Source organism: Misgurnus anguillicaudatus, chromosome 8 (assembly GCF_027580225.2).
Source record: "Misgurnus anguillicaudatus chromosome 8, ASM2758022v2, whole genome shotgun sequence".
Taxonomy (NCBI): Eukaryota; Metazoa; Chordata; class Actinopteri; order Cypriniformes; family Cobitidae; genus Misgurnus; species Misgurnus anguillicaudatus.
This window is the reverse complement of record NC_073344.2, coordinates 15,794,633-15,822,627: the sequence shown is the minus strand read 5'-3', so window position 1 is coordinate 15,822,627 and position 27,995 is coordinate 15,794,633. Positions and strand designations below refer to the sequence as shown.

The 27,995-nt window shown below is 37.8% G+C and overlaps 1 protein-coding gene and 1 long non-coding RNA gene across 4 annotated transcripts in view; one reads left to right on the top strand and one right to left on the bottom strand.

The window, feature by feature from the left end:
• The first annotated feature begins 1,238 nt into the window (after positions 1-1,238).
• The window catches only part of LOC129450992 (uncharacterized), a 31,269-nt gene continuing 4,512 nt past the window's right edge, over positions 1,239-27,995 (top strand). Inside the window, exons 1-2 of one of the 2 annotated variants that reach the window (XR_012370751.1) lie at positions 1,239-1,531; positions 5,202-6,050. This is a non-coding gene — a long non-coding RNA (uncharacterized lncRNA). Of the gene's footprint in view, positions 1,532-5,201; positions 6,051-27,995 lie in introns of those variants that run through there. The other variant, XR_008646531.2, reaches the window with a different exon arrangement.
• Positions 9,653-27,635, bottom strand: rbm6 (RNA binding motif protein 6). Of its 2 annotated transcripts, none has more exons than XM_073870397.1 (23): positions 27,508-27,635; positions 26,700-26,808; positions 24,306-25,827; positions 22,684-22,773; positions 22,481-22,550; positions 21,398-21,471; positions 18,116-18,187; positions 17,742-18,024; positions 17,481-17,638; positions 17,193-17,293; positions 14,804-14,863; positions 14,074-14,153; positions 13,923-13,987; positions 13,684-13,807; positions 13,336-13,433; positions 12,979-13,254; positions 11,606-11,749; positions 11,304-11,372; positions 10,869-11,105; positions 10,550-10,624; positions 10,369-10,445; positions 10,204-10,270; positions 9,653-10,107 (listed from the first exon to the last, which is right to left on the bottom strand). In XM_073870397.1, the coding sequence occupies exons 2-23, from the start codon at positions 26,744-26,746 to the stop codon at positions 10,015-10,017; spliced, it is 3,882 nt and encodes a 1,293-aa protein (XP_073726498.1). In that variant the 5' UTR covers positions 26,747-26,808; positions 27,508-27,635; the 3' UTR covers positions 9,653-10,014. The 2 variants fall into 2 exon arrangements, with proteins under 2 accessions (XP_073726498.1, XP_073726499.1); XM_073870398.1 differs by having other exon boundaries at positions 10,204-10,267.

Genomic DNA, 27,995 nt, shown 5'->3' with positions numbered 1-27,995 from the left:
CATTTAGGGGCCCGCTGTGGTTAGGCATTACCTTTTAATGCAACAGTGAGGCCCCGCGTCTCAGCCATCATTCAGTTGTACACATACACACTTGCGTATCCATGCACACTGATGGGGCTTTGCCATTAGTCAGTCGTCACACCACGGTATTGCAAAACGATTGAGCAGCTGTTTGGAGCTGTGGAAGAAATGCTACCATCTGGGGTTAACCTCCAGGGCATTACCACTTTCAGAATACATACAAACTAATAGACATAAGCTAATGTGCACACATCTTTAATGGAACAAGATTTTAGGTTTCCCTAAGGAAATGTACATGGTGCTGGCAGCCACACTGTCAGGTGTTTGCTATGGTTGCTAAGGATTTTTGAGTTGGTGTTATTCTAGTCTCCATGCTTCAAAGTAAAGCTATTAGAATTAGTTTCGTCTTGCGGTAAAGTTGGTTTTACGTTTGACATTAGTTTTAATATTCAAACTCATTAAACTCTCCATCTTTTTAGCCCAAACTAGCATAAATTTACATTACAAAAAGTTCTCTTCATAGCACAAGGCTTAAAATCAAAGAAAAAATTATTATAAATTTAGCCTTAAAATTACTTGAAGGGGGTATTTTTGGAAATATTAATGTGTTAGTATGATGTCATAAAATCATTTGGTCTAATTGTTTAATTAATTTTAAGGCTTGATAAATATGTTATATTATATATGTAAATATTGTTTTCTTTGGTTTTAATCCTTGTGCTTTGGAGAGAGCTTGAAAAGTATAGTAAAAGTGACAATTGGCTTTAGCAAGTAAATATCAAGGTATCATGTTAAATAGCAGCTCTACTTTGGTAGGATCATTTACAGCAAGTAAAATTGAGAATAGACTAGATAGCAAACATGTTTCTTACCGGTACCTGTTTGTCTGGTGACTGAAAGATTTATATTCAACATTCAAACGTCAAGTCCACTGAAAATAACCCACAGATACAGAAGCCAAGAGTACGGATGACATCAGCCAACTATTTTATTTTGCGTAGGTACAAAAGCGATAGACCTCGCACCGCGGAGTGATACGAGAGACGTGAAAGTAGTACCGGTACGGGCCGGTCAAAAGCTAGAGGGGATAAAGCTACGGTCAAATCTCGCGAGATGATTTGGATTTAGGGTTAGGTCGGTGGGTAGGATTAGGATGAAAAACCGCGGTTCTGCTACACAGGCTACAGCTACGGCCTAATCCCGTGAAATGCTGGGTTTAGGGATAGTCTTGGGGTAGGATTAGGATGAAAACAGCGCTCATCCGGCGAGATTTCACGAGATTATGGCCGTAGCTGTATCCCTTCTAGCAACAACCGTCAAACAGGCCGTGTCTGAAATGACACCGTACCCCCTTCTACACTGCATTATTTGAGGGGGAAGATATTTTGGTAGTGTCGGAAAACATTGTAGACATTACTGAGTGCACTTCCGCTGAACGAATTCCCACACCTGGGCAGAAGATGACGCTAGCAGCGCTTCTGGCATACATAGTAAGGAATGTTTAATGAAGGTATGGAGGCAATTTCTATAATCCAATCAGTGAAGTGTTCAAGAAAGCACTGTTTTTCGTATTTAAAGAACGCTTTTTAAAATAAACTTTACATTTAATTCAATAAAGTCATCTATAGTTAAAATAAATAAGGTTAAATAAACTATAGTGAGAAGAAAAAATGAATTAAATTTTTTTAAGAACCTGAATAGAAAAACGCCTAACGTCCATTTCCCAATTTTATCTCTGTGTGCCAGTGGGTCAGACATCTCTACCCTCAGTAAATGACAGCATGACAGATTACCGAGAGCAAACACATAGAGGGGGGTGAGCGGAAGAGCAAAAATCCATACGTCTCGACTCTTCTATAATGTTTTCGTGAAGCCCTTTCACCCAAACTCATCCTAGTATGGCACGATGACAGACTGCAGACCTTCCTCCTCCCCTTCATTTTCCTCTCTCTTACCTCCCCAATGGTCTTAGTAAAAACTAGCGCGATGGTGCCATTAATCTCCTGTCACAGAAGATTATTCCTGATTCCAAAAGGCTAAACAAGGTTAAAGACATGCTTCACAATGCTGAAAGGCTCATGTTAACAGTCAGAACGCAAGAAGTTACTGAGGTTGGTTCGCATTTATCAATTTCTAACTGAGAGATGGCACTAAACTTGTCTGAGACAGATGTGAATTCTGACACTGGGTGTGTTTAATGTCACAGTCCTAGAATGAATGTTGAAAGAAAGGCTGTGGTTGGGAAAAGGACAGATGTGTTAACAGTTAAAATGATTTGTGCAAACAAATTACCGAGCCATCACTGCCTGTTGTATGTCTTTACACTGTCACAAATAAAAGTACAAAAGCTGTCACTAGGGAAATACCCTTTAATTTGGTCCTAATGTGTACCATTTAGGTACAGATATATACCTTTGTTTGAGGTACCGATATGAACCCTTTAGGTAGCTACAAAGGTGTACTTTTTGAAAGTGTGCACTCCAGTGACAGCTTTTGTACTTTTATTTCCAAGAGTTTAATCTGACAGTGATGAGGTGCGCAGATGCAAAAGCCTTAAACATTAATGAGCAGTGTTAGGGGTAACACATTACAAGTAACGCGCATTATGTAAAAATATTACTTTTCTAAAGTAACGAGTAAAGTAACACATTACTTTTTAAATGTACACATTAATATTTGAGTTACTTTTTCAAAAAAGTAATGCAAGTTACTTTTTTAGTTTAATGAATTTGATTTAAAAAAATGATTTACTAAATTAAACTAAACATAGTCACATTATTAACTCATTATGCATACACGACTGTGTGGGAATATTTTGAGTCGGAAACAGAGATGGCAGACGAGAGCTCGACATTTTTGTGATGAGAGATGCAATTTCTATGCAGAACTTTTCAGTCATAAAAAACGCCTGCAAGGCCTGAAAGAAATCAAGCCCCTGCCAATAAAAAGTAACGCAAAAGTAACTATAAAAGTAACGTAAGCATTACTTTGCATGAAAAGTAACTAAGTAACACAATTAGTTACTTTTTTGGGAGTAACTTTATATTGTAATGCATTACTTTTAAAAGTAACTTTCTCCAACACTGTTAATGAGATAATGATATATATCTCGGCAGGTATTATACGTCCATCAAATACTTTCGCTTCAAATCTGCTAAATCCTGACCTCAGGCCTTCCGGCTGGCTCCAAAAGCTCCAAAATGCCCAAATTTACAGAATTAAATATTTACATCCTGTTACAAAAAGTGTTTTTGGTTTAAATAGCAAATTTTTCCTTTAATAACAACTTTTTTTATGTAATTCATCCATTAAAATTATATTAAGCCTTAAAGTTTTGTATAACAAAGGGTGTGGCCATTTGAGTGGCAGGCGAACTGCCACTGTTGTCAATAATGTTGAGCTAGGTGGGCGTGGTTTCAACAACCAGGCACCTCAACGTTGACCCGCCGCTAAGCTGGCGACGGCAGGCCCCGCCAACTATTGGCTTCAAAAAAGCTCTTCACAAACGTCACCAAATCTACGTCCATATTTTTTACAGTCTATGGAAATACAGAATCCATTAAAAGTCTGATAAAAAATGTTTATTTACAAGAAAACATGTCAGACACACATAAAAGGTTTTGCATCTTGGCTCTTCGTATGTACTCAAAACGTTTTATCAATTTGTACGTGAAATTTGAAATAAAAACATATTCAAAATAAGCATCTGTAAGTTGTATATTTACATCTAAATGAGAAGTTTTGTATGAAGAACAAAGTTAGCTGCAAAAATTCAGATTTATGCAGAAGTCAGAAACTATTACAAGTCCTCTTGATTGATGCAATAAAACCCACTGATGAGAACTGAAAAACACACAAATATATGTTCAAAAGAAATAAGCTATAATTTATAAACCGGCCAGTGCAGAACACTGCCTGCCAAACGGTCAAAGACTTGATAAATGACTTCATCAAAAGCAGGGATTTAAAGTTTTTGAAGCCTTTCCAACTGTACACGTAAATGGTCTTGTGAAAAGTTTTGAATTACAAGCCCACTTTAAATCAAAGAGCTATGACATTTTGCAGAACAGACCCCCCCCCCAAGTGTGCTCAAATTTAGGACAAAGTGATAAGACTGAGATAAGATACTTTTATAAATGTTTCTTATTTTCTATACATGAAGAAGCTTAAACATTTACTACACAAGGAAACTGTATGTCTTTGTGTCAAACATGTGTACAGTTAAATAAATCTGTTTTACAACTATCACAGAGGAATGTTTTTAGTAATCTGAAACCAAAGAAAATTCTTGCAAGTAGCAGTTGCAACATTTTAGCATTAAGGGCTTTGGCGGTTTAATATAGTCAGATCTTGATGACACAGTTACGATTGCTTTCCTCGGATCACTTTCAGCCAACGATACTGAGAGCCGCCTGTAAATCACAAGCGACTGTACACTTTTACACAGTAGGCTGCTTAATAATTGAGATTTTTGTGGGTTTTTTGTTTGAGGTTTTTTTTTTTTTTTTGCTTAGGTTTGGGGAGCAGAGGAGACAGTCAAGTTAGTCTTGTGGCCAGCCGTAGACAAGGCAATAAAAATCACAAATGTACAATGGCTTACTGAAATTAAATGTAATAAACCAATGAGAACATTTGTACATCAACAAGGTCTCTGACAGCAAAAATGCAAAATAAGAAACCATAAAGTGCCATAGCGTACAGTAAAACTATGCACTCATATTTAAAGGGATAGTTCACCCAAAAATTCTGTCATCATTTACTCACTCTCATGTTGTTATGAACCTGTATAAATTTCTGTGTTCTGATGAATATAAATGAAGATATTTTGAGAAATGTCTGTAACCAAACCATTCGTGGACCCTATTCACTTCCATATTATGTAAAAAGAATACTATGTAAGTGAATGGGGTCCACGAACGGTTTGGTTATAAAATATCTTTCTTTGTATTAGAACAAAGAATTTATACAGGTTTGTAACAAAATGAGAGTTTTCATTTTGGGTGAACTATCCATTTAAACACAAGCAAAAATAGACAACAAAGCACAGACATGCCAAAACAACTATATTACACAAAAATACAATTGCAATTCTAAACAAACAAAAAATAATGTCTTCAATTAAAATGATAAAATGCTTTATTCTTAATTGACTGCCCTCTAACTAGTGTGTTTTTTTTAAGGACCATTACAAAGACCGGTCAGAAGAAGCTTCAGTCTGAGATAATGAAGCCCCCCGCGCGGTTTCCACCGTCAGCACGACCACCTCCGAGAGCTTCACCAGCACGTGCGATGGGTACAAAACCCAAGACACCCACTTTCATCCTCGCCGGCCCCGCTGTATCTCCACTCTAATGGTCTGGACTCATCCGAAGGCCAAAGGTAATTTGATTCGCTCTGCAGTAATATAATGAGCATGGTGTTGCTGACATCTGGCCCACTAAGGTGCAAGTAGACAAGAGAGAATACAATGATGGATTATAAAAATACCTGGGATTGCAAAAGCAGAAAAGACTCTTCTTGCAAGCACAGAAAATATGGTAGGACTGGAACTCCCTCAAGCCATTGCAGACCTTCAGCAAATACAAGGGAAAGAAGGTCAAACCATGTACACTATAAATTGCCATTATACTTTGCTGACCAAACAGAAACATTTGGAATTTTAGATTGGAAGTCAGGAGGGTCCAAAGTGTCCTATGCGGAAAAATCGAAGCAACCAGAATGGAAAAACAGAACATATGGGTAATAATTTAAAATGTTATTGGCCAAATGTTGTGAATTTTAAACCATCTATAATGCTAACATTATTTTAGCTCAAACAGTGAACTGAAGGGAAACTCTATAAAACCTCTCCCCGGGACACAGCCTTTAAAAAAATTAACCACGTTTTTTGTTGTATATTGATTACCATTTGCATGGTTTTTCTACAAAAACATGGTTAAAATATAATTATTATAGGAAAACCATGGGTAATTTACTGTTTAACTACAGTAACTTTGTTTTATTTTTGTAATGAAACAATGGTAAATAGCCGTAAAGTAGTAGCTGGCTTTTTTAACTTTACACTCAAAAAAAAAAAAAAAAAAAAAAAAATCTGTTGGGTTAACTTAACTCAGAAAAATGTTTATATTTGTTTATACAAACATCTCATAATTTTGGGTTAAAACAAACCAGCCCTGAGCCCTATGCTAGAGGGATGCTCCAGCCGAATTTCAAAACTCCCCCATGGTTTACTAACCAATCCAACATATATTCATCATCTTTCAAATTAACACATTTAGAGTTATTTTAGTAAATGTCATTGCTCTTTCAAGCTTTATAATGGTAGAAAACAGGGATCAGGCAACAACTTCTGACTTTAAACCCCAGAGAAGTGCATTCATTTTTCACATAGGTAATCCACATGTCTCCAAAGGGTTAATAAAGGTTTTTTGCGGGTAATCAATGCAATTTTGTAAGAAAACCAATGGCGCCATCTTGGACTCACGATATTCAGCCAAGAGTTTTAGTGTAGTGACTCTAGTGAATCGTCCAAGATGGCGCCGTTACCGGAAGCTAGTTATTATAGTTTATACATTTAAAAGGGGACATATCATGAAAATCTGACTTTTTCCATGTTTAAGTGCTATAATTGTGTCCCCAGTGCTTCTATCAACCTGAAAAATGTGAAAAAGAACAACCTAGTGACAACCTAAGTGACAATTTTAACATGCTATAATAAATTATCTATATGGTGTTATGAGTTAAACTTCACTTATGTACTCTGCGGACACCAAATATTGATTTGACATCTAAAAAAGTTTTGTGAAATGTCCCCTTTAAAATATGTAGATTTTTTTACAATATTGCAACGATCACCCGCAAAATACCCCCACCAACCCCTTGGAGTCATGCGGACCACCCCCGCGAAGGCTGGATGCACTTTTCTGAGCTCAAAAGCTCCATGATCAAGATTTTCTCCCATTATACAAAAGTGAGGAAGTGAAAAGTGAGGACATTTACTAATACAACTCCAAATGCGCCGGTCTGAAAGACGACGGACATATGTATCTTGGATTGCTTGAGGGTGAGCAAATCATGGGGTAATTTTGATATTTGGCTGGAGTATCGCTTTAAATTACTACTACACAATGGTTTGGAGGTCATCTGTTTTTGAACCAAAGCTAGAGTGTATAGACACAGAAACAGCGCATGCACGTATGGGAACGCTCACATGCTTCAATTTGACAAAAGTCCTCCTCTTGATAACAAACTGGCTGGAGTGGACTTTTGCAAGTGTTCTTTTTAAGAATGACTAATTATAAAGCAATTACAGATGACAACAACCATGAGGAGGGATGGAGAGCAAGCTGACCTTTGACACCCTCTACATTATACCATAACTACATACGACATCCATTTACATATCAAAGCAGAATCCGATAAAGAACTAAAAATTTGTTCTGTCCAGAGCATATGGCAGAACTCCATATATGCTAACACAAGTAGTATTTACAGCTGTAAAAAAATATATTTGTGATGGTGGAAAGAGAATCCATTTTATGGTGTGCGCTGTTCCTCTTCTCATCTTTGTGATCCTACACCTGATCAATCATTTAAGCATGACTGACCAAAACAAACAGTGAGGGATGTCCACATTCCTCTTTTTCAATAAACTTAAAACAGAATAGACAGTGAGGCAGAAAAAGATCAAACTGTGTGCTGTATGCAGTCATGTTGTAGAAATGTGTTTAACACTCCGCAAGCTCTTTATTTTTCATTCACTCCGCAAAGAGACTTAAACAACTCTGCTGATTTTGGACATACAGATATGATTTATACATCATTTAAAACGTTAAAGTGTCTACTTTTTTCTGTCCGCTCCCAATAAAAACAGAATGTTGTGCTTTTCGCAATATTAAGAAAATAAACATGATGCGCGTTTTGTTCTCTCTCCCTCAGTGAAGTCCTTTCTCAAACGCGTCAGAAAAATAATCTGTAACTTAACGAATACTTGTCATAGAAACAAAAGATAAATGTCTACATAATGCTTGGAATGTCAGCTTTTAAATGATGTAAGTGAGAAAAAGTGTCTTAGAAATTGTAAATCAATATATTGTTTTATGTGAATGAGTAGACCGAATGATTTTCACATCATTTTGAAGAAAAAACTCTAGACTACTTGATCCTGTTTTGAAAAGTCTTGGGAAAACATGTTTAGAATGAGTTTTGTGGACTTGTATCAGTGACTTAAAAATGTAGATTTTTCAAAAACAACGCATAAACATTTTTCTCTCAAAAATACAAACATGTACATACATGTTGATCATATAATATTGTAGCCCAGTTTGTGCTGAATGCAGTGTTATGAGAATTTTGCCATTTATATGTTTTTAAGCAACTGAAAAAAGCACAAATGTCAGTGCATGTCAAAACTTCCCCAGGGCCCTAAAAAACCCTTAGACCCCAGAGGGTTAAATGGGCTGTTGTAAATATAAAAATTAGGTTATGAAAAGCTGTTAAAGGTACAGTTCACCCAAAAATGAAAATTCTCATCATTTACTCACTCTCAGGTTGTTACAAACATGTAATTTCTTTGTTCTGATAAACACGAAGACATTTTGATGAATGTTTGTACCAAACTGATCATTACCCCTATTCCCATTCATAGTAGGAAAAAATAATACTATGGAAGTAAATGGGGCTCACAAAGTAAACCGTTTGGTTACAAACATTCCTCAAAATATCTTTCTTCATGCTCATCAGAACAAAGAAATTTATACAAGTTTGTAACCACATGAGAGTGAGTAAATTATATTATTGTCTCTGCATCAACTTTCAAGTTAATCCTGGGGTATGCCAATATAAAAAAAACACAAAATGAGAACAACAAAGAGGGAATTTGTGGGAATTATTGCCAGAATTTGTGTGGACCCAAAAGAAAATGATGTGGTGTGGCTTAATAAATATAATAGTTTTGTACTGCCACCTAGAGGACAACATTCAAAAAAGTCAATTGTTATTCACAATACATACTGACACACTACAGTCTGTCAAAGGAAACATCTAAGGGTGGTTTCCAGGACAGGGATTATCTTAAACTTTGACTAGGCCTTAGTTTAATTATGAAATATAACTAGTTTTAACAAACATGCCTTACTAAAAACATTATTGTGTGCATTTTAAGGCAAAACAAAAGGGCACGATTGTATCCCTGTCCGGGAAACTGCCCCCTAAGGTGCTATTTTTAAGAGCAACAGATCGATGAGGGAAAACGAGAAATCAATCAATGAGACTAGCGTTATCTACACCAGTGGTTCTCAAACTGAGGACCCCGGGGGCCGCGAGATGGTGCCAGGGGAGCCCCAGTTTTATGAGATTTTATAAAATACATTAATTTATCATGAATTCTGTGTAATTAAACCAAAAAATATAAGGCTACTAATCAACAGCACTACTTTGAATCATTTTATATGTTTTGTTTAATAAAATTTTACATTTTAGCACAAATTTGTCATAAATTTTCTTTGGGGGGGGGGGCGCAAAGAAATGCACTGTACATTAGGGGGGCCGCATGCTGAAAATGTTTGAGAACCACTGATCTACACAACAGTAATAAAGACACAAATGCACTAATAAATCAGACTAAAAACAATTGTTGACAGCCACAAAGAGACAATGAGTTTATTGACTGACTAAAGTAATGTTTTTGTATTTAAAGTCCTTAAATGAAACAATACAAATTTACTACAATAAAAAACATAATTGTCAAATTGGGGATTAGTTAAAAAGCTCTGAAGAATAGAGCTACAAAATGATGACTCAACATAAAGCATGTTTGGCTGCTAGGAAAAAGTAAATGAAATTTACATAGGCACCGTCACCAAATTCACAAAATGAAAAGTTACAGGAAATCACAGGAATCTATGTCAGTTCACAGAGGGATGCCTGGAATGAGCTGCCAGCAGTTTTCATATTTACGGATTTCTTCGCTTTCTTCATTTCAAAATATTACGGTTAGTCCAGCTCATTGAAACGTGCAAACATGGCCTTCCTAACCGCCTGCTTGTATGTTGCGTGATTCCAGACGACAGGTTCTTTATTCTTCCGCTTTAGTGGGAAGTAAGAAAAAAAATCAAGAGTCAAGAAAGTCACAGATTGCCAAATCCACTAAAAGTAACATCAAGTAGTGTTAAAGAAACTTACCTCGGTAGTTTCTAGACCTAAACCTGGCCTTTCACTGCCTTTATAACCGCCCCTGCCTTTGCCCCTGCTAAACCAGTACACGTCATGGTTAATTTATGGTTAGACAACTGTTTACGTATAAGAAAAAAAAATGTTTCAGTACTGTAAGCACAATAATTCGCATACCGTGCGTTGTTAGCCCAGTAGTTTGTTGATTTTTTTCTTTTTGGTTCAGGTGAACTGCTAGGTTCTTTCGATTTTATCTAAAATGACAGGATGGTTCAAAATTTATAAGGTAAAATCAAATGATTAATTTCAAGTAAAACATGAGAAGTTGACTAGAATGACTCAGAAACATGATAAATACCTGTTTTTCCTGGTTTTCTAAAGCCTCGAGCTCTCTCTTTGACCTTTTGATTTTAAGATGAATTTCCATATTTTGCTAAAACAAAAAGGAAATCAAAACAGATAATAAGAGTTCCTATATTGAGTTAATATATATAACTAATTATATTATAAAATATTAATTGTATAGTCGACTATCCATTCACAAGGATACAAATTGAATCATGTAAAAGATCCCATTATCAAACTTCTATTACAAGATTCAATTAATTATTCAAGATCTTTTATAACATCAGCAGTCTTTCATACTCCATATTATTTTCAGTCATGAGATTTGGCACCTTGTGCAGATCCGAGAGCTGTTGGTGTCGGATCAGAGAGTCTTTATTTGGGAACTGGCGTCTGCACAGAAGACATGCCATCTTCTTCCAGTCGGTCAACCTGTCCTCCTTCTCCTCCGTCTGCGGCTGGTTCTTGGAGGGTTGCGGGGCTTCCTGCTTCTCGTGTTTCTCCTCGTCCTCATCGTCGCTGCCCGCCCCGTAGTCGGCCGCCAACATTCCGAGAGAGCCCATGGGCCGCTGCCAACACATGGAGTAGGGTTATTGCTTTGATCTAGAATGACACTCAGTGTAAATCTACTTCAGTGAGGGCTATTAAATAGCCTACATCAATCAGGGTCAAGGTGATGTGTGTGTGCCCTTTAGCTGCGTGTGAAAACTGAGCCTGAAGTGATTTTGTGTGCGTGTTAGCATGTGTGTACACTGTGTAACGCTTACCTTTGATGACTTTTCCTCTTTCTTTGGAGGGGCGAGAGGTTTCTTGAATAAGTCCTCTCCACCAGCGACCTACATAAATGAGGAAATGAGTATAAAAATAAACCAAAAATGTACAATAAATGACCATAAATGGTTTATAGGTAGGCTGTTCAAGTCTGTTTTAGTCCCTAACTCTGTGTTTGAGAAACACAGTAATAGTTATGCTTGCCTTATCAAGCACCAAATGCCTATTTATGGACAGAAGAAGGAAGTTTAGGAAAAACAAACAAGTCTAAGTAAACAGAGCGCAAAAGATGTCTGACCTTTCTTTCGAAGATGGCAAACGCTGCATCAGCAGCCTTGGAAGGCCTTTGGTCATCACCTCCCTTGAGAACCGGAGAAGGAGATCGGACAACATCCTTTTGTCTGTTCTGGATCTTTGCCCAGCGCTCCATGTCCTTCATTATCTGATGAACAGATCCACAATTACTACAAGGTATCTGTGTGATCCTCGCGAAATTAGACTTATGAGGTGTCATGAAACATTTAGATAAAAAAAAGTAAATGCAAAGAAAGAGTATCAAAATAAGAAGCATACAGTTACAAACATCTCTTCATGTACTATTTTGCACATGATTTCAAATGACATCATACAAACCAATTTTGTTTTTTCTCTACATTTAAGGGGAAAATTTTAATTACCGCAACGTGTCCATGACTATATTTTTGGTTCTTTGACATGGAAATATTTATAATTAAAAAATCGAAAAAATAAAAAGCTTAAGTGCATGTTATACTATAAACATTTACAGTAAAGAAAAATGTGGTATTTGGTGATCATTGGTAAATGTAGAGACAATAATAAGGAATATAAATGTCTCCAAGAAAGATTTTCTCATCCTCCGCAACAATTTTCAATCATTGTTTAATCCAAACATAAAAAAAATTGTTGTAAGGGACATAATTGACTGTGACACTCAAGATGGATACCAGGTAAGCAGTTTTTATTTTTTCTCTCCAGATAAAAGTTGAAATTTAGTTTGTCATAGTACCTAGACAACTTTTTAGTTTTCATTACCGAAACATGAGTTTGTAAATGCATATATTTAAATGTAATATCATGTTGTGGTAATGATAATTTTTCAAATAATTCTATAGTAAATATTGTTTAAATCCTCTAAAAAAATGGTTATAGTAAGTTCAGACCTTAATCTTATATGTGCAAAAAAAAATTGGTTTCAACGGCTTTTAAAAAAAAAATCTGATGCTGGACACCTTTTAAGTCTGGATTTCGTGGCACAGTACACGTTTTGTCATAGTACATGTTAGGGGTGTAAGAAAATATCGATGCATGCAAGTATTGTGATATTATGTTTGGCAATACTGTATTGAAATAAGCAATATTAATATTTTTTATAAAAATTATACAAGATTCATGGCAGTTGTTTCTTTGGAGTTTACATCGCGACCCCTTGATAGCATTCTTCCCATCTCTGAACTTAAAACAGTGACAGGAAGTACTTGCATAGGGGCGCGCCCCAATTGTTTTGTTAAGGTTTGATTATGATGGTGTTGTTCTCAATGACAGCTTTCCCAAAACCACAAAATATCCCAACAAATTGCCCCTCTATACAGTACCACAACATATCGCGTCACAAGTTTCCCTAGTAAGTGTGCTGCTGTGATGTTAACGCACCTTAAATGCTGCTATACTTTTTGGTTTCTCCTCTTTTTCCTTTTCTTTCTTGTTGTCCGCACGTGGGGCAGCATCCTCCTCTATCCGGTCTGGCCCAGCTTCAATAGCGGCATTTACTTCCTCAGTGATGGGTGTGGCTATTACCTCACTGCCTGTTGCCACGGGAACACTAGTATTAGGGAATTGCTCTTGAACATCAGCGCTTTCGACCGGGATGTAGGTCTTAGAGGTGCTGTCCCAGTACAGATACTGCTGATTCTGAGCATTGTAGAAATACTACAAAAAACACATAAAGCCAGAAATGACACACTTATATTATTGCATTTAGGTGAAATAAAGGCAAATTTCTACACTCACCCTTGAGTTGGGGTCATAGTACAATGTAGTTTGAGGGTCATAGTAGAAACCAGATGTGGCATCATAAAGGAAAGCAGACAAATCTGGATCTTCTGATCCTGCAACAACAAAGTAGTCATAGTTGAGACGATTGTAATTGAGCTATGACAGTACTTAGTATATTAGAGCAAAAAGCATGTGGTTAAAATATTTTTTGGTAATACCCAACCATGCTACACAATATACCAAATCCTAAACTATTACTTGGGAAAATACAAAGTGAGATTGCATCCAAATTTAAAAGTATGCCCTGGCCTCTTTTAAAATAATTTTTAAACACTCAACAAAATGAATTGAATAGTTTGGTACCATAGGTAAAAGCATCAGAGGCGTCCGAAGCTCCGGGGAGAGCAGGGTCAGGTATAGCTGCAGTCCGGTGCTCTCCTTTCTGGACAGGCTGCCCAACTGCTGTTGCCTCCGAAAACATCATGCCCTGCACACAGAGGCAGTCAGTTATGGCCCAAAACCCATATTACTCAGGCCTAACTTGGCTTTCTGTCTCAGCCACATGTTTTTGTGTTCTGTAAAAAGAGAGTTGTGTTGTGTACCTGTGTTAAGCTTGAGCTCTGCATTGCAGCTGAAGATGAGACGCTGTCCACTCCTATTGGGTCACCTGCAGAAAACACCAGACGTATATTAGGATACACTCAATTTGATGAAGTAAACATGTCAAATTATACCAGAGCTTAAGATGTATACCTGGCATGGCAGGTGCAATACTCATAGATGTATGGGATGGCTGAGGAAAATATGGTTGCTGTTGATATTGCTGTTGCATCGGGGAAAACAAACAAATTAAAGAAAAGAGGATTTGTTGTGAATTTAGGATTAAAAAAGTTTTGGATTTAAAGGAATATTTTTTATATTTAAAATAAAAATGCAGATAATTTAATTACCCCCATGTCATCCAAAATTTTGATGTCTTTCTTTGTTCAGTCGAGAAGAAATTAGGTTTTTTGAGGAAAACATTCCAGGATTTTTCTCAATTTAATAGACTTTATTGGACCCCAACAATTTACAGTTTATAATTGCAGCTTCAACACAGCTTCAAAGGACGTCATTACAGATTGCGCGAAGTCACGCTGGCGTGTCACACGGCTAGTGCAAGACGATAAGTTATGGTTTTAAAGCACTTTTTTTCTTGTCAAAAATGACAATCATTTTGCTAGATAAGACCCTTATAACTTGTTTGGGATCGTTTAGATTCCTTTGAAGCTGCGTTAAAACAGCAATTTTCAATTGGATTGAAACCATAAACTGTTGAGGTCCAATAAAGTCCATATTAAACCGAGAAAAATCATGGAATGTTTTTTTTTCAACTGAACAAAGACAGACATCAACATTTTGGATGGCATAGGGGCAAGTAAACTATCGAGATTTTTAAGAAAGTGGAGTAATCCTTTTACAACTTTTGAAATGACTCACCATCACAACATCTGGAGGTAAACCCAGTAGAGACGGTTTGGTTTTTTCACCATCCCTCTTATAGCTGTATAATTAAATACAATGATGTTAGAATGAGAACTTAAACAACACTCATACAGTGGTTGCAAACATCTGAAAAATGTCTAAATAACACACTTAGTGATACTCTAGCCAAATATCAACATTATTTCATGATTTACTCGCCCTCAAGCAATCCAAGAAACATAAGTCTATCATTTTTCAAATTAACACATTTTGAGTTATTTTAGTAAACGTCCTTGCTCTTCCAAGCTTTATAATGGTAGAAAACAGGGATCAGGGAACAACAACTTCTGACCTTGAAGCCCAAAAAACTCCTTCACAGAAGTAATCCACATGGGTCCAAGGGGTGAATAAAGGTCTTTTGCGGGTAATTGATGTAATATTGTAAGAAAAAAATCCATATTTTAAACTTTATAAACTACAATAACTAGCTTCCATAACAAAGGCATCCTGAACTCAAAGGATTCATGAGAGTTACTGCGCTTAAAAGCTAACGAAAGCTAGTTATTACAGTTTATAAAGTTAAAAGTATAGATATTTTTAAGGATGTCCCGATCCGATATGCTGGATCAGTTTCGGGGACGATCCGGGCTTTTTGGCTGGATCGGACAACGAACATCGGATCGAGGACCGACAACATGACCGATCCAATTCCGATATGTGCGTTAGCCGTGGTTGTTACTGACAAGCTATTAAAAGGACAACGTATTATAAAATGATTCATACACGCACACACAAGATAACTGTAGGCTTTTTTAAAGATTTGATTTTATGAAACCTCAGTAAGCCGTTGGATGGATGCAATTCACTATGTGCTGATGGTTTCCTGGACAGGAATTAGCTTAAACCAGTACTAGGCCTTAGTTTAATTATGAAATATAACTAGTTTTAACAAATATGCCTTACTAAAAACATTACTTGTGTGCATTTTGAGGCTAAACAAAGGGCACTGATGTATTTTAAAGGGGTGGTTCAATGGTATTTCAAGCATTTTGACTTATTTACACAGTTATAGAGTTGTTTCCTCATGCTAAACGTAGGCAAAGTGTCAAAAAAAATCAGTTGGACATGTTACAGAGTATTTCTGTGCCGAATGCACTTCGCCAGGGTTCGTACAAGTTTCGGAAAGTTTTTTTCGATTACAGGTCCAACTTACGTTTCAGGGGTTTTCTATGCGTATCACTTCTTTATATGGGCACTTCCCCCAGAAAACCCCGCCCACCCGTCAATCAGCGGGAGACGCTAGAGCTTGCAAACATCTTATCACGCCACTCAGCTTTGTTTAATTTCAAAACTCTACAATGGCACGAAAGAAGAAGTGTGTTTTTGGATGTCAGGAGAAGACATCCAGCCTTATGAAAACAATGGATATAGTTTATTATCCGGGGTAGTAGCGAAGTTTTGCGTGTGTGTTTGATGCGGTGGATTTTCCCAACCGGGTCATGGCGAGTTGCACGCGGTAAGTAAGACTTCTGTCTTATGTTGGAAATAGTCGCGTGCATATTATATAAATGACAGGAACATGTAGTGAATCATCAGTTAAAACAGTGTTGTATAGTGTTACATGACTCGTACTCGCCTCCCGCGGTATAACTCCTCCTTCTTAATTTTTTCGTACATTATCGGAAAGATTCGGTTAAGCTAATCTTTCTTTTATAAATCTGATTAAACTAAAGACTCTTCGGAGATATAAAGGATGTCATACTACTCTATAGGTACTCCAGATTAACATCAGAAATGCAGAAACAGCGTGTGTTACGTGAACTTTAAGATATGTCAGTGCAAGTTGTTTTCAGTTTAGGCAGCTCTTAAATTAATTTTAGTCTAGGACTAGTCTAATCCCTGTCCAGGAAACCACCCCTATGTGTTTTAACAGTTATAAACTTTCCATTGCGGTGCAAGGATTCCCATGAGAGGATGATTACCTCTGTGAAGGATGAATGCTCTTTTTTGGGGGTTTAAAGTCAGAGGTTGTTCCCTGATCCCTGTTTTCAACCAATATAAAGCTTGGAAGAGCAAGGACACCCACCAAAAAAAATCCAAATGTGTTCGTCTGAAAAATAATGGACATGTACCTCGGATTGAGGGTGAGTAAATCATGGGGTAATTTTGATATTTAGCTGGTGTATCCCTTTAAATCCTTTATACAACGATATTACAGAAAAATATACTAACCTAATATGGTAACCAAAAACTTTGACTATACATATTTACATTTTCATTACATTTTTGGCGTAATGAAGCCATTCAGTTTTTGCAAACCATTGCGATATGACCATTTAGGACATTTTCCATTGATTTTGATATATCTTGCTGTCCTACCCACAGCCAAGAGCCCTAAAATAACTTACTTCTGGTTCATCAAAGGCTTGGCTACTTCAGCATATACTCTGACATCATCGATCTTGATAGGCCGGGGTTTTGTGAGCAGCTCCACCAATCGAGTCACATGCTGTATGAGAAAAAAAGGTATACGTTTTTAGATGTACTAATAAACACAACATCGTAAGCCACTTATTTAGGGAGCTTTTAACAACAGCATAGGAGCGTTCCTTAAAATAACTGTAGAGATTGAAATGAATATGAAATCAAACTTTGATGCTCAATTCAATTAGAGACTTTAGGATGAGACACAATACCTCATGAGAGTCCATATCGACAAAGCAGAAGCATTTTGATCCAGATAACTTCCCTTTAACCAAACGGACGTTACGCTCATCCAGATAAGCATACTGATCGAGTGCTTTCAAAATAGTCTCCACGGTGGTTGTGGGCAGTATGTTTTTAATGATCATCGCTAAAACCATGAAAAAATGAGATGTTAATAAAATTTTGCATCTGAAATAAAATGCCATGTGCTGTGTGATCTGTTCACATTTAATTTACACATCTGTGCTTACTCTTGCTCTCCTTGAAGATTGAAGAGTTTGGACGATGTGACGATCTCTGACTGGGCCAGTCCTCAGCTTGTTGCTCCGGCTCCTTTTGTAGCTGTTGGTCCACTTGCTGTTGCCATGCTTCAGGGGTCAGATTAGAGTTTCTCTTCCACACGCTTTGAGAAACGGGGTCCTGAACGTGCTTGACAGGGGTTTCCTCCGTCACCTTCAGTGGCGTTGACAGAATCGGATTTTGTAACAAACCATCCTGAATGGTTGGGGCTGATGTAGTGGGTGGTTCTTGATGCTGGTATGGAAATATCGATTTACAACAAATTAATGAACAAGTTTCACCATCAATGAAATCCATTTAAACTCTCTTCAGGAAGCAAACTCACCTGCTCTTTTGCATTTTTGTCAGGCTGTATATATTTGAGCAGCGCAGTCTTGTCACCAACCTTTACGGATCCCTGAAAAAAACAAAAAGTGTAAGTGCTTCGATGGTTACTGGACTCCCACCCAAAAACCACCAAAAAACATGGACGTCTTTTCCAGAATACCCAATAGACAAATATGCCCATCTGAGGCCATTTGGAGCGCCGTATCTGATATGGGCTTTTATTATGCCCACACATATTGTTAATTTTACAGTTTTCTTCCGCTTCCGTGTATTAGAATTAGGGATGTAACGATTAAATCGCGTGTCCCATTAAAAATGCCTTTCTGAAATCAATTCTAAATCGCAAGGCTGCGTATCTTGTGCGTGTACTACGACATTTGGTCAGTAGGAAGTCCTTATCAATCTAAAATCATGATGAGTCGGAGTCGTTTATAATGTGCATTTAAAAAAGCAACACTTGTTAAATAAAAATCATTCAAAATATTCTTTATTATCATGAAAATACTTGAAACAATTTGAAGAACAACGATATAAATATTCCTGTAGACATTTCCTGGAATAGCGTTTTTAATGCTACTTTCTCTGTGGCACAAAGAGAGTTTCTGCATGAGAGCGCCCCCTAGCATTCAGATGTGCCGGTATTTCACCGTAATTTATAAAAATTCATTCATTGAGAAAACACGCATTGCACGATTAATCGTTACAGCCCTAATTAAAATACAAACATAATTGTATGAAAAGTAGATTTGGCTTCACGCTATTTATAAAATAGTTTTATAATTGATTATAATCAAGATGAGAAAGTTCAGCGAAATCTTATAGCAAGATCGTTTAAGACACATATGCTAAATATGGAGCAAACCCAATGCATGGATACTAGCCGATCCTCTCTTGTACCATCTATTGTTCAAATAAAACAAATAATCCCCATCTAGAAAATTCCTGTATACGGATAAATCAGTCATCTTCAGCTTAAATAGAAAGGATGTTGTAGGTAAAACAATGTGATAGGATCAGCCTTTTATGCCTTACCCACCAATACACTGATTTTGGCAGAAATCCGCATCTGTTTGGCTGCAGTTATTTTTTTCTCTTAGCGCGTCACCAAGTACAAAATATGCAAAGCTTTTTGAAAGTCATCTTACTTATTAGGTGAGAGGGAAATTAAATGTAATTTCAAGAAGAAACAAGTGTTTTATACGGACCACACAACACCCTGCCAGGCAAACTCATTTCTTCATCTTTGCTCAACAATAAAATTGCCACTGGAGACTTTGAAGCAAACCTTTACTGGTTACATTTATCTTTCCTTAAGTGCTGTGCCCCAAAATCACTTACAATTCGACTTCCCATTAGAAATACCCAAAGCAATAGGAAGAAGTCTGGAAGCCATCTCGCATTCACGCTTATACCTCTCAAACAAACTCACCGTACATTTCTTTAAGAATCAAGAAATACAACAACCATGCATTCAGTCAGTCTGGATTAAGCAGACAAGAAAGTGTTTTTACAATGATGCAATCCTGGAAATGATTGATAAGTTGTGGTGGCCGAGGTAAGATTCCCAAATTCAAGATCGTTGACTCTCAATCCATGGAAAGATGAATGAAAGCTTTTGAGTTCAAGCAGAACTGGGATAAAAACCCAAGAAGAAGATTCCAACAAGACCATGTGAACTATGACTGGTGACACAGCACAACATTACCAAAAGTAAAACTTTTTGATGCCAACAAATATGATCATCTACGAAAAGACTACCATAGACAATTAAAGTTCGAGTCGAAAAGTCTGAAGTTAATATTTTGGAAATCCAATGATGAATTGCTGTCAAGAAAAGGAAGAATGTGCCACTAATCGACATTTCAAAGAGTATGCCAGTGGAAGCATTTGAAGACGTACGATAAAGAAAACAAAGTAGTGTTGATGAAACTAAGATATGGGCTGATTTCCTTCCCCCTGAGCAGACCCTTCACTTGCAAATACGAAGAAAAAAGCGTTTTGCAAATTCAAATTTAACACTTTCAAAATACATCACACCATCTCACTTTTTACAAAGGTAAGTCAGGGTGTACTCACATTTGGCACGGTTACCTTGAACCGTACCCAAACACGACTCCATCTCCCCTTCCCCACATGCTTGCACTCACACTATATTTTTTCGAGTCGAGCCCAAGCACGCTTCGTTATTAGGATGCGACTGTTTGGAGAACCAAGGGCGCGAAGTGATACACAGCCCTCTTAGAGGCTAATCACACCAAACGCGCTTTACAGCCTGGAAACGCAAGGCAAGACGCACTGCTCTTTTTTTAAAAGACGCGGCTTTATATATTGCTAGGCAACCACCGAATCAGCTGTCTTGTCAATCAAATATCGAAGCGTGAGCGCTCTTTTGCTGTTAACTGTCATATTAGCAGAAACTTTAAAAAGAGGGTGCTTGCTCTGACCTTGTTTGAGAGTAAGCGAGTGGAGTCCGGTTCTTCAAAGCAACTGTAAACTTCCCTCACCACAACGTAAGGCCCGCCTCTCCCCTCATTCGATTGGACAATGGAAAGACACGAATGACGTCGGCTGCTTTTCTCCTCTCAACGCTCCTTCAAAAACGCTTGCTGCAACCGGCAGCAAAAAACGCAAGGCGTTCAGGCGCATAAACAGCGCGCAAACGCTCCCTGCCCATAGAATATATTTCAAAAAAGGTGCCTGCGACTGCCATAAACGCGTTTGGTGTGATTAGCCCCTAACACTGCTAAAATATTGTTTAGTCGATCTACCACTTATGCCGCTCAGACGTTTTCACGTAACCATGCTGTGTGCATCAGGAGATTTTAACGGAGGTAGATGATGTTAAATGAATGTCGCACAACTAACATCATGCTTTCTGTTCCATGCTCCAGCGCGCCCGAGATCACCCCTGCCAACGGACCAGGGCTCGTTTAATTAAACTACGCCCTGCACGGTCAAACAAACCAGGCTTTGGGGGTCAAACGCACTCGGGCATGGTTCAGATCAGATAGTGTGACTAAGCCTAAGCCCAACAAATTGCTATTTACACAGCACTATGGTTGTAAATAATTACTCTGAATATACTGCGACGAAGCAGATTTAGCAATGTTGCAAACAAAAACAGAATTTTCTTTTTGCAAATAATTTCCCTTAATGCCATTGTTTTCTATTTAGCCGCCCTGCCCCACCCACAACCCAGGCCCCTCCCACACCCGCCCCCAGCCCAAGCCTTCTTCCTGTCAGGAGACAGAGTTGTTGTAGTGCGATGAGGATGGGCCACCTGGTTGGACTCCATGAAGTGGACAGCATCCTCGAGGTTAAAAAACTCCACATAGGCCGTATCGAAGCTGTAACCTGGGAACAGCATTTGAAATACAGATGGGTTTGTGTTAGTTATTGCAAGCAAGACAAATTTCAAGAGAAAAAAGGCAACTGTTCGTATCACGAGACAAATCATGAAGCGAGTTGATGCAGGATTTCTTTTGGTTACTAAAATGCACATTTTCTATTGGATGTCCATCATAGGTCCATCATAACTGTATGTATTGTAACTTGCTAGAACACAGAATAGATCACTATTTTTATTAATGCCTAAAAAAAAAGTATCAGAGCCAAGTTACGTATTTATAGTTTTTATCTGCAAACCATTACATACCTCAGATAAGCCTAACATACATTCAGAATAATCCTATACTCCAACTCTGGTGTTATTGAGATATGAATTATTAGTTAACTCAACTAAAATCGTATTGTTTCAAACTGATTATTCGCTCAAAATCGTACAAAAGTGGCTATTGTTAAACTTTGTATGCAGTAAATAACTTAAAATTCTGTAATGTTTCATAAAAGTTTAAAACTAATTTAATATTGTATACCCAAAAACCTTACTCCTTCACTGGCTTCACTCAAAAACTCTTTAAAAATGGAGAAGGCACTTTAGGATTTTAGGAGCACACAATACTCAGTGGGTAAACAACAACACTCATAAGAACAACGAGAGAAACCATTTCGTGTGACAGTTTAGGCAGTGATGCTGTGCATCTGACTTATTTATAAAAGGCAAAATATTAAGAAATTCCCCAAAATCTTTAAATATTCTGAAAGATCAGCACACCTTTAAAGATGGAACCTACTCAGGAAAAATTCAACCTCCCACACAAGAACATTGGGCAAAGGGGACAACAAGAGACCCCGTAGAATGTTTGGAATACTGATGAGCAGTTTTCTTTATAAGGTAAAAGCGATGGCGATGCAGAAAGAACAATCGATGTAGGAGAGACAGTGAGCGTAAGTTTCGGAGAGCGAATGGCGAAATATCGGTTTGCGAAATGTTCAGCGATGCTCATGATAAACAAAATCTCACCTGGCACAACATTCCTTATTTTCATGCCCTGCATTGGGACTCCATCACGGACTGCAAAAGCATTTAGAATCTATAAGAGAGAAAATTCAAGGTATTCAGCTTTAGAGACAAAAAATCAATTATTCAGAGAATTAACTTTTTTAACGATAGTAAATATTTAATCTTTTTTTAAGCTGTAAATAATTATGAATAATTGAGCTCACCTGCTGCATTGTGGCAGTTTTGGGAATTCCAGAGATAGCAATTGTTTTTGAGACTTTATCCTGAACACCAGCGCTCCTGTAATCCTGGTCCTTTGTTTTCAAAATCCATAACAGTGATTAAATAATCAGACGAATCACAAGACTATTCATAATACTATTGGATTTGAAATAATGTAGGTTGTTGATGGGTACATTTGGTGTCCAGTCGCAATTTTTTTGCTTTTATCAAATGGTAATATTTTTATTATTTTAATAACAGTGTTATTTTAGCAACAACTGTACCTTGGTAACAGAGTTTGACAGTAACAGAACCGACACTGCTTAAAAAACAGGAAATTTGGATTTTCACCTATGTAATTCCCTTTTTACAGATAATATTATATTGTTATGGCCTATAATATCTTGTGACCCACGGTTTCCTGCAGAAAATTTGTTAGTTAAGTTGGTAGGTTTGGACGAGGACGCGGGAATCAATGGGGCGTACCCGTCATGATAAAAACGAACATTTTAATTGATTTAAAGAAACCATGACAGAAAATGAACACATACTAGATTATTAATGAATTAAATGTTTTTAACAGATACCTCTAACGGGAATAGCTGGGTGATGAAGTGAAACTAAAGGCTTAATAAACACAAACTGAAGCAGATGTTGTAGAATGTCTGGTGAACGATGATAAGATACCGCAAAGAAGATTGTAAAAACGGAATATTTTCCACTATTAATTACATTATCTTAATTTGAATGAGAAATAACGTGAGCAAGAGCGCTCAACAATTATATAGAATCAACAGGCACGTGCAACCTACTAGCAGGTTGCTCCAGCAACAAAATCACCTGCTAACTTACTTTAAATTTGCAAGAACTATAGACTAATACAATAACCAGCTTAAATAAACCCAAAAACTAAGTCCAATTACAGTTCTCACGGACATGCGTTTTATCAACTGGCTATCCTCCAGACAGTGACGGACAACGTCTTTCTCATTTCCGCCATGTGCCCGCTCGCAGTGTGAAGCACGTCCGCACTATTCTCCGAGATGCCCTTGACAGCTTTTTGTGTAGCTAGATTTTTTTTTTACGACCTAGTTAAGGCGGTAGGGTTTTACAGCTTAGGCGAGCCGCCCGAACTGCAAAGTGCTGCGGGAAACCCTGTTGTGACCCATGAGTACCACCAAATGATTTAAATAATTGAAAATATAACCAATTTAAAAAGCAGAAATGATTGTGGACACCAAATGTACCAGCGATTATATAATCAGTCATATGCAAATCAGAATAACACTGATGTTAAAGTCACAATGAAACGGAAGTAGTAATCGTCTTATTTTCCCGGATTCTGAAATGAAAAAAAAAAATGTAGGACTGGACTTGAATTCGTCCATTGAGACTTGATTGGATCGTTGGAAGTTGGGTCATGTTGCTATTTGCTAATCGCTACAATCTTTTCCTGGGACCCCTCATACCCCGTAACTGTCCTAGAGAGATCTCCATGTCGAGTAGGGTAGGAGATTTGCGTTTTTGATTGAAGATTATGAGGGTTTTCCAATTTTATTGTGACTTTAACGTCATAAAAATTGCATTGGTGCAAACCTTCAAAAGAAATACAGAAATATCTAACCTGGGACCCAGAGTCATCTTGTCTTTGAGGTGGGTCCAGTTTGGATTTTATCTCATCTTTTTTAGGCACGTGAAGATCCTCAAGACTGTAGTCATATTTTCTTCCTGAGCTGGTCCGGTAATCAATGTCCCTATAATCCTGATCAAGCTGTTCCGCTCTGCTATTCTGAGATTCTTTTGGACCTGACATCAAACTCTCCCTCTGTGGTCTTTGATCTGAAGCAACATCACTGGATCCCTTAAAAGTCCCTCGATCACTTCCAAAATGGGGCTTTTGATTGGGTGTATTCTTGTCTTGGAAGAATGAAGGTTGTGCCCCTGATGGAGGATTTCTATCATGTTTATCTCTGTCACTTTGCCAGTGTTCATCAACTTCTCGGTTTTGGGGATTTAAAACAGGATCTAGTGGAAGAAGTGGTGGCTTCTGACTTGCCTGAGTTGGAGTTCTGTCTGAAAAATCACCAGGAACATTTTTGTCCCATTTTTGGGATTTGGAGTCTCTTTCTGACCGAGCAAAACTGTTGTCTTTTCCCATAAACCCAGGCTGCATGTCTCTATCTTTGAACGGAGAACGTTCTCTATCTTTTCCATGATTGGGCCAAACCCTCTCTTGCAGGTCTCTTTGAGAAATGGCCGGCATTCTGCTTATTCCTGGAAGAGAGTCTCGCTCTCTCATTCCATGCTGGCGCCATTCTTCAGAGGGTGAATCGCTTTCTCTCCTTCGGAAGCCTATGGGATCTCCCATCGGCTCTGGGAATTCCCTATCCCTTACATTTAGCTCTTCACCTCTTATCATGGATTCTGGACCCCCACGACCTAAGGGCATATCGGATCTTCCCATGATATCCATTGGGAGGCCGTCATTGTCTCCAAAGATTTGCGGTGGCTGATCCCTAAAATCACCAGAAGATCCCATACGGTTTCTCATATCCATATCAGATTCAAACCTTCCCCTTGGATTAAATGAAGGACCCGCACCCCGCCTATCAAAGTCCATAAGTGGTCTATCTCTGGGAGGCATGTCCATGTTGAATCCATCGATGTCACCCATCCGTGACCTCTCCCTGTCTCCGAAGTCTCCAAAATCCCCATTTCCACCCCCAGCCCCCATGCCGAGCCTTCTCCTAATTTCCATGGGAGGAAGTCCAGATCCATCCATTGGAAACCTTTCTCTCTCCCTCATATTCATGAATCCATCATCACGGCCTCTCATATCCCTGTGGCCCATATCCATGGGTGATCTAGACTGCCCCATAAATCCCGGAGAATTTTGAAGATTGTTTCTCTGATCCATTTCAAAGCGTCTTCTAAAACTCATGTCCATTTCATCTCCAGGCCTGAAGAAGTCCCGAGGTGGCTCTCTTCCTCGGTCAAGTAGACCCATGTCTCGTCCCCTCATATCTGGTGGGCAATCAAACCGCCTCATGTCCATTGGTGGTCTGTCCATGTTCATTCCATCTCGACCTCTAAAGTCAGGTCTGGGGCCATCTCTGCCATCAAACATGCCTCCATGAGGTTCCCCACTGCAATACAATCTACTGCATTACTACAATTCTTATGATCAGTCTGTTTATTAATTTACTTTTAATGAAAAACATTTTGGATCATCTGGACATTTAAAGGGATAGTTTACCCCAATATGAAAATTTTGTCATCATTAACTCTCTCATGCTTGTTAGAAACCTGTATAAATGTATCTGTTTTGAATGATAAACACAAAGAAGAATAATCTGAGAAATGTATGTAAACAAATTTCTCAAACATCTTTCTGGGAGGAAGCTGATCAGCTGAAACAGTTGTTTTACATAAGGAGAGATCTTAATCATCCTGGGAGGTGTGCCACGTAGGACTGGATTGGGAAACACTAATCCAAAGCCCGGGAGACACTGCATGATTTTTGGCTGTCCTAGAATAAAGATTGCTATAATCGTGAAACAATCGTCGCGATTTCTGTAATCGTGGCTCTTCATCAGTGTTCCTATGTCGTACAGTGAGAGAGGTTCAAAGCCTGCTGTTTTCCCGGTCTTGCGCCCACAGATAACCTACGATAGTTTTCAGAGATTTAGCATGATCAACGCTCAGTGTGTTTGCTGCTACGACCTGCACACTGGTATTTGATTAACACTAGCGCATGCTGGTGGCGTTGTGGCAACGTATGACGCAGCCGTTGAAGCCTCCGTGTCATCATCAACATGCTTGTTGTAATGATCTTATAGGAGTACAAAAATCCTGCAGTGCATTTCGGGCTTACATCAGGTGTTTCTTTTGACCCACTGTACATTAAATCTCAAAAACATAGTGGACCATATCTGAACATATGGTCTGCAAAAAGGGTAGTTTTAGTTTTTTTTTACATTTTTTCCAGTAAGTGTCTTCAAGATACAATTACTCTCACCGAAAGGGCATCCCTCCTCGCGGCCCAGATCTTGAACCATTCCACATGATGTTCCTCCTCTCCTGAAACTCTCTTTCAGCACGAGTTTCAAATGCAGAACTTTATTTTTCTGGAAAAACAGTACACTGTTCATTAAAGGCCAAATGTATTTGTTATTAAACTAATGTTTTATTACTAAATTTCGGTGTCTGAATGCTGATCCTTAACAATTAAAACCATTAGAAAATTCCTATATGCAGTCACAGTGTGTGTGGTTTAGGCTTTATTCCAGTAGGTTAATGGTGTCCTAATGTTTTCCATCTGTCCGATAACATTTCACCAATAACCCAACCCCACACATAACCAGTACAGACCATTACATTACCATTAAAGCCGATACAATTCCCATTAGAGCTATTAAATAATTCTGAATTTCTGTGTTTTTGTGTGTGTTTTGACTGAGAAACGTTATATTTGTTACTCGAAAAAATATATGCTTCGGCATTGTGAACCATAGATTCAGATTGAAGGATTTTATCTTAGTTCGTCGCATAAAATCAAGTCCAGTTATTACGTTTAGTTCTCATATAACGTTAGTTTTGAACAAAAAGGAAAGGTGTTGCTTCATAAATCTTATGTCAAGCATGAGCCTGGCCTTTGTAAAAGGAAGCTAACGTTATCATGCTAACGGAAGCGTACATATAAACGCATTTCCTTATATTACTTACAAATATAAAAACGCTTTAATATTCTTTTATTACAAATCTACAATACACTGGAGATCGATTATTTTGCTTTTTATGCATAAAAACGATTTCAAACGCCTCACCTTGATTGCAGTGATCTTTTCGCAGTCTTTTCTGGATTTCCCGACAAAACAAAAACGGAAGTAGATGTGCGGTTTCCGGTAAGCAAGTGCTCATGGGAGTTGAAGTCCGTTTCTCAATTCGAAGGCTAGCGAAGGCAGCCTGGTTTATTTAAGTTAACTGTGCATTACATTAGTAAGTCATAAGCATATAACAACAATTTACGATTAACTAAGAATAATAGTCAACTTTATAACACTTAATATTTGAAATAAGACAGTCTTGATGACGTATGCCGCCTACAAATGCGACCTCCATAGGCTGCAGCCTTCGGATCGAGATTAATTGTTATCAAAGAGTTCTTTGTTGTTATTAATCGCATACAAAATACAAGTTTTTTGCATAATTTATGTGTGTGCACTGTGTGTAATTATTATATATATACATACACACACATTAATGTTTGTATTTAAGAAACATTTACATATATATATATATATTATAGGCTAAA